A 12713-nucleotide genomic window follows, 5' to 3' on the forward strand; every position below is an offset into this window, starting at 1 on the left:
TCTAACAAACGTTGAAGTATCGCATTGATCCTTTAACTGAAGGTAAAGTTTAAGAAAGTTTGAATGAATAGTTAAAGTATGAGAATAAAAGTATTTGTCGAAAGTATTCCCAGATTCAACAGTACAATGTGGCGTATGGTGTGCCTACTTAATGTATATTGTGTTAAATGCAAAGTAAGTACAGGTTATACCATGTTATATATATTTAGGAATGAGGCAGATGCGTTGCGTACCCACCACACGCCGAAATACCGGGATTGGGACTGGAGTATAGCCGTGGAACGGGTGATACCTCAGCACCACAAGAGAACAGTGCAAGGTTTTTTTGCGGTGGCTACAAAGCCAATCCTGCCACCAACCCCTAAGTTTTTCGTTCAATTTGGTGGACCTTCTTGCAGGGTTGGATGCTGATCAAAGTCATACCCGTATTAATTTAATATAGTTTATAAATTCGAAATGTAACAAATAATTAAAACATTCTATAATAATGAACAGGACGAATCAGACGTCTAAACGAGAGAGCCTGACAGCACAACGCATGCGCTTTACACCTCTAAATCAAGGGTTCTTGAACTTCTTCATCGGAGGACCCTTGTTGGGGCTCAATGAGGCGATTATCATCATAGCGACAATAAAGTCAAAAAAAGAAGCTGTTTTTCCTTTGAAGCATATTTTCTCAAATAAGTAACGCATTGTTAAAAAAATAATACTTTGTTTATCCGCATTTCAAATTTGTAGATTGCAGGGTCATGGGGCATCTGGAGCCTACATCAGCAAACATGGGGTGCAAGGCAGAAACGATCACTGGACAGTAAACGACTAAAAAGATACACTTGCTATGATATCTCTTTTTTTCTTGTGTTCCTACATTAAAACATTTGAAATGTGATTGTTTCATCCTAAATTTTGCATATGTGTGGGGAAACAATTATAATTTAATAATATTGCAATATCTATACAAGATATAAAAAACACAGACTGCTCAGTTCACTGATAAAATATAACACATTTCCATCAAACTGTATCAAATAATAATAATTTTTTTGATCTTCTCTGACTTATACAACATAAGAAAGATAGTCATATAAATCATGATACTTCAGAAAGACAGATCATACTTAACATGGCTTGTATTCAAAAACTTTCATTACTGCTTCTACATTTAAAGAAGTATTTGAGTCCATTTCATAAGATTTACATGTTTCTATTGTATGAAAAATGTCCATTAAAGTGCATTATGAAATCTTAATATACATTATTTTTCTCTGATTAAAAAAGATTTAATATCTTTGAATCAATTTAGGCTAATTATGCCACACATTTTCATTTAATCAATAATATAAAAACAGTCATAAATAAATAGACTATCGATAGTTGAATTAAGATCTTCTTCTTCTTTCAGCTGCTCCCGTTAGGGGTTGCCACAGTGGATCATCTTCTTCCATATTTTTCTGTCCTCTGCATCTTTTTCTGTTACACCCATCACCTGCATTTTCTCTCTCACCACATCCTTTAACCGACACTTTGGCCTTCCTCGTTTCCTCTTCTCTAGCAACTCTATCCTTAGCATCTTCCTCCCAAAATACTCTGCATCTCTCCTCTGCACATGTCCAAACCAACGCAATCTCACCTTTCTGACTTTGTTTCCCAACCATCCAACTTGAGCTGACCCTCTAATGTACTCATTTCTAATCCTGTCCATCCTCGTCACATCCAATACAAATCTTCGCATCTTTAACTCTGCTACCTCCAGCTCTGTCTCATGTTTTCTGGTCAGCGCCACCATCTTTAACCCATATAACATATCTGGTGTCACTATTGTCCTGTAGACCTTCCCTTTCACTCTTGCTGATACCCGTCAGTCACATTTCCAATGTACTTACTTTTTAATTCTTCTTTTTCTCAGTTCTTCAGAAGACAAAGCCATTAAATCTAAGCTGATGCAGTTAGAATGTTACTTCACATGGGGCTTGGAAAAGGAGGCTGTAGATCTCGACAATCTGGTTCAACGATTGTTAGATTCTATACGACTACCTACTGGGAAAGTAAGATCTTTCAATTTTTTGGCTTATGTGAAGTATTTGCAGGGATGTAATGAAGATGCACTTGCTTATCTTAAACAAGCAGAAGATTATGCAAAGAAAGACCATGAAGATGAATTTGAAAAATGGGTATTGGTTAGTTATGGCAACTATGCCTGGCTATATTACCACATGGGAGACATCAGTAAGGCTCAAGACTTCTTATCACAGATCGAAGACATCTGCAAGAATATCCCATCCGCTTCTCACTATTCTGCTCCTCTTTCCATCGTGGATGGAGAGAAAGGATGGTGTTACTTAAGGTTTGCAAGGAAATACTATAAAGAAGCAATAGTTTATTTTCAGAAAGCTCTTGAGCAAGAGCCAGATGACCCAGAATGGAACAAAGGCTATGCAATGGCACTGTATCGTACTGAGTCCTTTGACACAATTTCAATGGAAGAATCACTTGCCTTAAAACAACTAAAGCATGCCATGGAGTTGAATCCAGAAGATGCTCATATTGTAGTCCTCCTTGGTTTAAAGCTTATATATTTGAAGCAGCGTGATGAAGGAATTAAACTCATTGAGAAAGCTCTGACTCTTGACCCAGATGAGCCGTATGTAACTCGCTATGTTGCAAAGGGGTTGCGAAATACTGGATGTGTCGATGAATCTATTAATCTCCTAAAAAGGGCTTTGGAAAAGATGCCCAATTCTGCTTTCCTGCACCATCAGATTGGCCTCTGTTACAGGGACAAAATATTCAATTTGCAAACTTGGCTAAGAAGACCTTTTATTGAGTTGAGCATTCAGCATCTGGAAAAAGCATTTGAGTTGAAGCAATTCTTTTTTAATGCACAACTTGAATTGGCCAAGATGTATGCATTGTCTAAAGACTTTCAAAAAGCTGAAGAATTGTTCCAGAAAGCATGTGAAATGCAGAATACTTGTGAAGAAGACATTGCAATGAAACATCGGTATTATGGTGATTTCCTCTTTAAATACAAACAACCAGAGGTTCTTGCAGTTAAGCAGTACAAAGCAGGCTTATCATGTACAAAAGAGACACAAGACAAAGAAAGATGCCTACAGCAACTGGAAAATATTGCAGAGAGACGCATTGGCAGGTGTGCAAAAGATGGGGAAGCATATGGTCTTCTGGGCTTGGTTCATCAACATAGAAAGCAAGAAATGTTAGCAATTGGGTGCTTTGAGAAAGCTTTGCTCTATGACCCAGGGAACGAAGACTACCTAAGCGCTCTTTGTGAACTGTGGCTCAAGCTGGAATAAAAGTCATTTGATACTGAAGGCAACATCCTTCTGTGTGTGAAGTGAGCACAGTCTACGATATTATTTTCATCGTATAATCATTTGAAAACAACTGTTCAAACAAAGGAGGTTGTAGATCCAATCTAGAAAACCCATCATCCATTTGATTTACAGTAGATGCTTAGCTTTAAACACCTTTGATGCAACAAATGAGATGTTCTTCATTGTTACTAACTTTCTCAAAACTAACTGTACATTTTTTGTGATTTTTATTGGACAATTCTTAAGTAGACTGAATGCTTTCTAACCTCCATACACGCTCCATATCTTGCATATAATATAACCCCGTTAAAGGAAAAGGCTGAATCAAGTGAAAGGATATCCATTATACAGTATTAAAACATGACTTTCTCTTTTGTAGTTTCCTGTAGCTTCTTCATAAGTCCACCAGACTCAGATTGCCTTATTTTTCAGTCAGACAACCCCTGACTCTTGGATAAAGTAAGATGAACTGAAGGGTTGACACCTGCTTCACGGATACCACTATGGACTTCAGCAAGTTTGTTCAAAAGATGGGTAGATCTTTTGAAATTTGGCTATATTAGAATTTTCATAACAGAGTTATTCAGGAGTTATAAGGAGTGAAATGAAACTCCTTGTTTCTTTAGCTGTGGTTTGTGTTGTGGCAGTAGGGGGCGCTAGTGCTCCCTTGAACCCTCAGGGACAACTCCAGACACCAGGTAAAAGTCCAATACTTTTTATTTTCCTTTTCCACAGTGCACCAAGCACCCTCCACACTACTCATAAATCACTACAATAAACACAATAATCTCTTTCCTCCTCGCCCAGACACTTGCTCCTCTACCTCCCAGCTCAGCTCAGTGTCTGGACTGAGGCATTGTCCTTTTATAGCCCCTGACCCGGAGGTGTTCCTGTCCCAACAGTCCACAGTTCCTTATTCCTTCCGGGTCAGGGCAATCAGTCCGTTACTTCAACCCGGAGCACGTCGTTCCTTCCCGTCACGTGACCGTGACGTACTCCCGGGTCATAAGGCACAACAGAGCCCATAAATCCCCCCACAGCGACTCCTGGTGGCCCCAAGGTATCCAGCAGGGCTGTGTATAAATACTACAAAGTCCATAAGGCCCTTCTGGACCTCGGGGCACTATCCTGCTATCGGGAGGGCTCCTCCCGGCGGCCTGGGGGTGAGGACCGGCATGAGAAGCCGGCAGTCCTCCACAGTGTCCATTCCTTTGGTCGCTATGGTTTATACACTAAAGCACACACTGCAAATGTAGAGATTTTTCTTTCTGTAGAACACGGGCATTAAGTAGATTATTTCATTATAACTATAACTATAATACAATTAAACATCTTTATTTTATTGTTTTAAAAAATGTGACAGTTTTACTTCTGTTGTACTTGTTAATGGGGTGGCACACGGGTTAGCACCTCTGTCTCACACAGAAAGCATCCTGGGATCAAATCATATACCTGTTTGTTCTCTGTGAGGAGTCTGGATGCTGTCTCCATCTTTCATTGGACTTCCTCCCACATTCCTAAAGACATAAGTTTTCGTTCAATTTGGTGGACCTTCTTGCAGGGTTGGATGCTGATCAAAGTCATACCCGTATTAATTTAATATAGTTTATAAATTCGAAATGTAACAAATAATTAAAACATTCTATAATAATGAACAGGACGAATCAGACGTCTAAACGAGAGAGCCTGACAGCACAACGCATGCGCTTTACACCTCTAAATCAAGGGTTCTTGAACTTCTTCATCGGAGGACCCTTGTTGGGGCTCAATGAGGCGATTATCATCATAGCGACAATAAAGTCAAAAAAAGAAGCTGTTTTTCCTTTGAAGCATATTTTCTCAAATAAGTAACGCATTGTTAAAAAAATAATACTTTGTTTATCCGCATTTCAAATTTGTAGATTGCAGGGTCATGGGGCATCTGGAGCCTACATCAGCAAACATGGGGTGCAAGGCAGAAACGATCACTGGACAGTAAACGACTAAAAAGATACACTTGCTATGATATCTCTTTTTTTCTTGTGTTCCTACATTAAAACATTTGAAATGTGATTGTTTCATCCTAAATTTTGCATATGTGTGGGGAAACAATTATAATTTAATAATATTGCAATATCTATACAAGATATAAAAAACACAGACTGCTCAGTTCACTGATAAAATATAACACATTTCCATCAAACTGTATCAAATAATAATAATTTTTTTGATCTTCTCTGACTTATACAACATAAGAAAGATAGTCATATAAATCATGATACTTCAGAAAGACAGATCATACTTAACATGGCTTGTATTCAAAAACTTTCATTATTGATTCTGCATTTAAAGAAGTATTTGAGTCCATTTCATAAGATTTACATGTTTCTATTGTATGAAAAATGTCCATTAAAGTGCATTATGAAATCCGAATATACATTATTTTTCTCTGATTAAAAAAGATTTAATATCTTTGAATCAATTTAGGCTAATTATGCCACACATTTTCATTTAATCAATAATATAAAAACAGTCATAAATAAATAGACTATCGATAGTTGAATTAAGATCTTCTTCTTCTTTCAGCTGCTCCCGTTAGGGGTTGCCACAGTGGATCATCTTCTTCCATATTTTTCTGTCCTCTGCATCTTTTTCTGTTACACCCATCACCTGCATTTTCTCTCTCACCACATCCTTTAACCGACACTTTGGCCTTCCTCGTTTCCTCTTCTCTAGCAACTCTATCCTTAGCATCTTCCTCCCAAAATACTCTGCATCTCTCCTCTGCACATGTCCAAACCAACGCAATCTCACCTTTCTGACTTTGTTTCCCAACCATCCAACTTGAGCTGACCCTCTAATGTACTCATTTCTAATCCTGTCCATCCTCGTCACATCCAATACAAATCTTCGCATCTTTAACTCTGCTACCTCCAGCTCTGTCTCATGTTTTCTGGTCAGCGCCACCATCTTTAACCCATATAACATATCTGGTGTCACTATTGTCCTGTAGACCTTCCCTTTCACTCTTGCTGATACCCGTCAGTCACATTTCCAATGTACTTACTTTTTAATTCTTCTTTTTCTCAGTTCTTCAGAAGACAAAGCCATTAAATCTAAGCTGATGCAGTTAGAATGTTACTTCACATGGGGCTTGGAAAAGGAGGCTGTAGATCTCGACAATCTGGTTCAACGATTGTTAGATTCTATCGACTACCTACTGGGAAAGTAAGATCTTTCAATTTTTTGGCTTATGTGAAGTATTTGCAGGGATGTAATGAAGATGCACTTGCTTATCTTAAACAAGCAGAAGATTATGCAAAGAAAGACCATGAAGATGAATTTGAAAAATGGGTATTGGTTACGTATGGCAACTATGCCTGGCTATATTACCACATGGGAGACATCAGTAAGGCTCAAGACTTCTTATCACAGATCGAAGACATCTGCAAGAATATCCCATCCGCTTCTCACTATTCTGCTCCTCTTTCCATCGTGGATGGAGAGAAAGGATGGTGTTACTTAAGGTTTGCAAGGAAATACTATAAAGAAGCAATAGTTTATTTTCAGAAAGCTCTTGAGCAAGAGCCAGATGACCCAGAATGGAACAAAGGCTATGCAATGGCACTGTATCGTACTGAGTCCTTTGACACAATTTCAATGGAAGAATCACTTGCCTTAAAACAACTAAAGCATGCCATGGAGTTGAATCCAGAAGATGCTCATATTGTAGTCCTCCTTGGTTTAAAGCTTATATATTTGAAGCAGCGTGATGAAGGAATTAAACTCATTGAGAAAGCTCTGACTCTTGACCCAGATGAGCCGTATGTAACTCGCTATGTTGCAAAGGGGTTGCGAAATACTGGATGTGTCGATGAATCTATTAATCTCCTAAAAAGGGCTTTGGAAAAGATGCCCAATTCTGCTTTCCTGCACCATCAGATTGGCCTCTGTTACAGGGACAAAATATTCAATTTGCAAACTTGGCTAAGAAGACCTTTTATTGAGTTGAGCATTCAGCATCTGGAAAAAGCATTTGAGTTGAAGCAATTCTTTTTTAATGCACAACTTGAATTGGCCAAGATGTATGCATTGTCTAAAGACTTTCAAAAAGCTGAAGAATTGTTCCAGAAAGCATGTGAAATGCAGAATACTTGTGAAGAAGACATTGCAATGAAACATCGGTATTATGGTGATTTCCTCTTTAAATACAAACAACCAGAGGTTCTTGCAGTTAAGCAGTACAAAGCAGGCTTATCATGTACAAAAGAGACACAAGACAAAGAAAGATGCCTACAGCAACTGGAAAATATTGCAGAGAGACGCATTGGCAGGTGTGCAAAAGATGGGGAAGCATATGGTCTTCTGGGCTTGGTTCATCAACATAGAAAGCAAGAAATGTTAGCAATTGGGTGCTTTGAGAAAGCTTTGCTCTATGACCCAGGGAACGAAGACTACCTAAGCGCTCTTTGTGAATTGTGGCTCAAGCTGGAATAAAAGTCATTTGATACTGAAGGCAACATCCTTCTGTGTGTGAAGTGAGCACAGTCTACGATATTATTTTCATCGTATAATCATTTGAAAACAACTGTTCAAACAAAGGAGGTTGTAGATCCAATCTAGAAAACCCATCATCCATTTGATTTACAGTAGATGCTTAGCTTTAAACACCTTTGATGCAACAAATGAGATGTTCTTCATTGTTACTAACTTTCTCAAAACTAACTGTACATTTTTTGTGATTTTTATTGGACAATTCTTAAGTAGACTGAATGCTTTCTAACCTCCATACACGCTCCATATCTTGCATATAATATAACCCCGTTAAAGGAAAAGGCTGAATCAAGTGAAAGGATATCCATTATACAGTATTAAAACATGACTTTCTCTTTTTGTAGTTTCCTGTAGCTTCTTCATAAGTCCACCAGACTCAGATTGCCTTATTTTTCAGTCAGACAACCCCTGACTCTTGGATAAAGTAAGATGAACTGAAGGGTTGACACCTGCTTCACGGATACCACTATGGACTTCAGCAAGTTTGTTCAAAAGATGGGTAGATCTTTTGAAATTTGGCTATATTAGAATTTTCATAACAGAGTTATTCAGGAGTTATAAGGAGTGAAATGAAACTCCTTGTTTCTTTAGCTGTGGTTTGTGTTGTGGCAGTAGGGGGCGCTAGTGCTCCCTTGAACCCTCAGGGACAACTCCAGACACCAGGTAAAAGTCCAATACTTTTTATTTTCCTTTTCCACAGTGCACCAAGCACCCTCCACACTACTCATAAATCACTACAATAAACACAATAATCTCTTTCCTCCTCGCCCAGACACTTGCTCCTCTACCTCCCAGCTCAGCTCAGTGTCTGGACTGAGGCATTGTCCTTTTATAGCCCCTGACCCGGAGGTGTTCCTGTCCCAACAGTCCACAGTTCCTTATTCCTTCCGGGTCAGGGCAATCAGTCCGTTACTTCAACCCGGGAGCACGTCGTTCCTTCCCGTCACGTGACCGTGACGTACTCCCGGGTCATAAGGCACAACAGAGCCCATAAATCCCCCCACAGCGACTCCTGGTGGCCCCCAAGGTATCCAGCAGGGCTGTGTATAAATACTACAAAGTCCATAAGGCCCTTCTGGACCTCGGGGCACTATCCTGCTATCGGGAGGGCTCCTCCCGGCGGCCTGGGGGTGAGGACCGGCATGAGAAGCCGGCAGTCCTCCACAGTGTCCATTCCTTTGGTCGCTATGGTTTATACACTAAAGCACACACTGCAAATGTAGAGATTTTTCTTTCTGTAGAACACGGGCATTAAGTAGATTATTTCATTATAACTATAACTATAATACAATTAAACATCTTTATTTTATTGTTTTAAAAAATGTGACAGCTTTACTTCTGTTGTACTTGTTAATGGGGTGGCACACGGGTTAGCACCTCTGTCTCACACAGAAAGCATCCTGGGTTCAAATCATATACCTGTTTGTTCTCTGTGAGGAGTCTGGATGCTGTCTCCATCTTTCATTGGATTTCCTCCCACATTCCTAAAGACATGCTTGTTAAGTTAACTGGTCATTCTGAACTGGTCCATTGTTGGGTGTGTGTTTGACCTGCAATGGGCTGGCACCCTGTCTAAGGTTATGCCTTTAGGATCCTATGATCTTGATTTGTATTATGTGGTTTTGAGAGTATACATGTATGTGCCTGTATATATACTGTAATTATTAACTGTAGAATTTGTTCTAAGATGGTATAAGACTACATTAATTGTGGGTGCTTGAGTGTTCTGTTCAAGAACAGCACCAATCCTGAGTTGACTGCTAAGCCTTCACAGGATACACACCCATGCTCACTAATATACTGGCTATTTATCATTCATGTTTTACAATGTGAGAAAAATATTTAATTAGATTAATTAAGAAAATAAGTAATGAGTCTTGCACAAACATTAGAGTGACTTAGAGATGCATTCTCATGGATGGATATGCTGGGACACATCATAAGTGATGTATCCTGGGGTCATTGAATGTTTTGGGTCTTTCAACATCATACACCCTCACCCAGAAAACCCAGCCGGGGTTTATGAGACCCCAACTTCTGCTCCAGCAAAGATTATCCACGGATCACCCTTCTGATCCATAACAATTTGTGAGCTCTCAATAGTCTCCATTGTGGTACTGTTGGCTTTCCTCTTGCCAGCCCCAGCAATACCAAGTAGGGTGTGGACTCATTACTGTGAATGGCTAGCAAATTCCCTGCACCCTACTTCAGTGGGCTTTCAGAGAACCTTCCATCCTTGACTCTGGCACTGCTCCAGCAGCTCCTAGTATGTGGCCCACTTCTGCTTATTCACCTCTTCACTGTGGTCCCCTCAGGCAAAAAAAGGCCTAGATCCAACCTCGGTCAAGTTGTTCCTGTGTGGTCAGGAACCTTCAGCTGCCATTCCAAGTCAATTTTTAGCAGCCACTCTGACATGGCATTGACTAGATCTGATGATGATAATGATCTGTGCTGATGATGGGGCTGTACTCCAGCTCTGACAAAGGAGATGTGCTTCCTCTGGTCACATTGTTTGCTGGTGCTAATGACCAAAAGCAGTGCTCTCTGCAGTGCCTTCAGTGCCTGGCCATGGCACAACCAATAGGCAGCTGCTGAGGATGTGCTCCCATAATCCTCTTCCTGGACAGAGAGTGCATGTTGGGGTATATCACTCTTCAAGGTTTGCAGGACTGGATAAGAAATTGTATAATAATGAGGATAATAAGTTAATAGGGAATGAATAGAGTTGAGAAGTGATCAATATAAAAGGATACGTAACCACAAAGCAGAATGACAGAAAATATTAGAAATATCATATGATACGATTTATGCTAAAAAACACCTATCTCTGCCTTGATTATTGTTAAAATGTGTTTTGATTAAACTAATTTAAAAAAAACATTAATGTTAAATAACAAATTTACAGAATGTAATTTACATATTACACAACAGACAAAATGTTTCCTGGACCAAAATAGACTGGTTCCCTTAATTTGGACTCCCTGTACACAAATATGACCGTGAAAATTGATTTTTAGCTGTAGTTTTAAGATATAGAGAACAACCTCTGATGGGGAACATTGTTTCTTCTATCTATGGGAAACGTTTCCTAGGCTAAGTGAGGCAAAATATGCGAGTTGGCTTTCTTTGGATCACAGATACGAGAACATCTCAAGGACTATCTCTTTGATGACAAATTCTCCATTGTGAGCGAACGTGTGTGTGGGACTTTCAAACAAGTTTGTGCAAATTTCCTGAAAAGCAAGAGAATTGAAAATGAAGAGGACATTGCTGTGAAGATGGTGTCATCCTATCAGAAGTTGGGCTGCAGCATGTCTTTGAATTCACTTTATCTACTCCCACTGGGACCTTTTTCCTGAAAACTGTGGAGTGAGAGAGTGATGAACTTGTGGAATGCTTATTGTAATTCTTCTCAGAATGGCTTATATTTCGATTTAAAGCATTGGTTTTGTAATTTAATAAATTTTTGATCACGTAAAGAACAAGAAGTACCTCTCTATCTGTATAATGATCTGGTTAGTATGGGAGATATCACCTTAGTGAATAAGATACAGGTAATACAATTACAAGTGTCTTACAAAGAGAGAAGGAACTTTCTCTAAAAGTCATACATGTAGACTACAAATAGAAAATCATATGTGATGATAGTGGAGTTGGTCTGGTGAGATCATGAAATGTGGGTTAAAGATCTGCACCTTCTGATATCTCTGACTAATATGCACTGTGAAGAGTGGTGATTAAGAAACAGAAACTTGCCTGTTTTATTAAAGATTATATGAGCTAACCAATCAACATAAATGTTCTGCTATACATCTGCAAAACTAGAAAGTATTCGTCATGTGCTAATGTACTTCATTTTCTGTTACTGGCATTTTGTTTACTGAAAGACAAGAGTTATTTTAAAGTCACTTTGAAAAAAAAACACACACACAGTATTGATAGTTTTAAGAAAGAAGAAGAAAAAGGATGGTGAACATAAAAACAGTAAAAAGTAAGTTTAAAAAGCTTAATGAAGACATTTGAATTATCTCTCCTTTTCAAAAGAAAGAAATTTGTTGAACTCATCACCTCTGAGTCTGTAGATAGAAATCTGTTTGTGAATATAAACATTTTTATTTTTATATTCTCTATCCCCCTTCTAATATCTAACTACCCTCTTTAAAAAGGTTTCAAAGTGTTTCTTTAGAGCAATTCAGTAGGGAAGCAATGTTTTTTTATGCCAAAAGAACCGTCCACATGAAGGTTCCAGGAAAAAGCTTGATGTGTTTAAATTCATCACAGGCTCCATAAATAGCCATGAAGAACTGATAACAGATTTATGAAACAACAATGAATTCGTGATTTTAAATGGACTCTTGCTGCATACAATAACGCAGACTAAGATCAGGTTATCTTGATCTGTCATATCCTGCTACAACACCTACTAGACATTAAAGATTTTTCCTTTGTCCACAAATTAGGAACCTTTCAAATGTCCAAAGAACCAACTTCACGTGCAGAGAAGCCTTTACAGAGTGAAATGGTTCTTCATCAAGCGATGGCTCTACAAGAAACCACACAACCCAGTAAAGTGCTTTTAAAAATGCAGTATTTACAGACAATATGTATGTAAATATTTTGGGGGTACTGAACAGAGTTTTGAAAGATTTGGGGACGCTCACTTCTTGACAATCAGAACAATGTCACTGGTGTAGCAATTTACCTTTAAAGATGAATGACAGGATTGTATTTGAGGTCAATAATTTTTATTTTCCCTTGATTTTGAAATGCATTGTTTCTCTCTTTCTTTCTTTTTGTCTGTCTGTCTGTCTGTCTGTCTCAAACACACTCAAAATAGTCTAGCTG

The 12713-nt window shown here is 38.7% G+C and overlaps 1 protein-coding gene and 1 pseudogene across 1 annotated transcript in view; both read left to right on the forward strand.

Annotated features, from left to right (window-relative positions):
- The window catches only part of LOC120543029 (interferon-induced protein with tetratricopeptide repeats 5-like), a 4904-nt gene extending 1355 nt beyond the window's left edge, over positions 1 to 3549 (forward strand). The window contains exon 2 of the mRNA XM_039775893.1: positions 1838 to 3549. Within this exon, the coding sequence (XP_039631827.1) occupies positions 1838 to 3314 (1477 nt within the window). The 3' untranslated portion in view covers positions 3315 to 3549. The remainder of the gene's footprint in view (positions 1 to 1837) is intronic.
- A 289-nt stretch (positions 3550 to 3838) lies between these two features.
- LOC120543106 lies at positions 3839 to 8046 on the forward strand (annotated as a pseudogene).
- The last annotated feature ends 4667 nt before the right edge of the window (positions 8047 to 12713 follow it).

Source organism: Polypterus senegalus, chromosome 1, assembly GCF_016835505.1.
Source record: "Polypterus senegalus isolate Bchr_013 chromosome 1, ASM1683550v1, whole genome shotgun sequence".
Lineage (NCBI taxonomy): Eukaryota > Metazoa > Chordata > Cladistia > Polypteriformes > Polypteridae > Polypterus > Polypterus senegalus.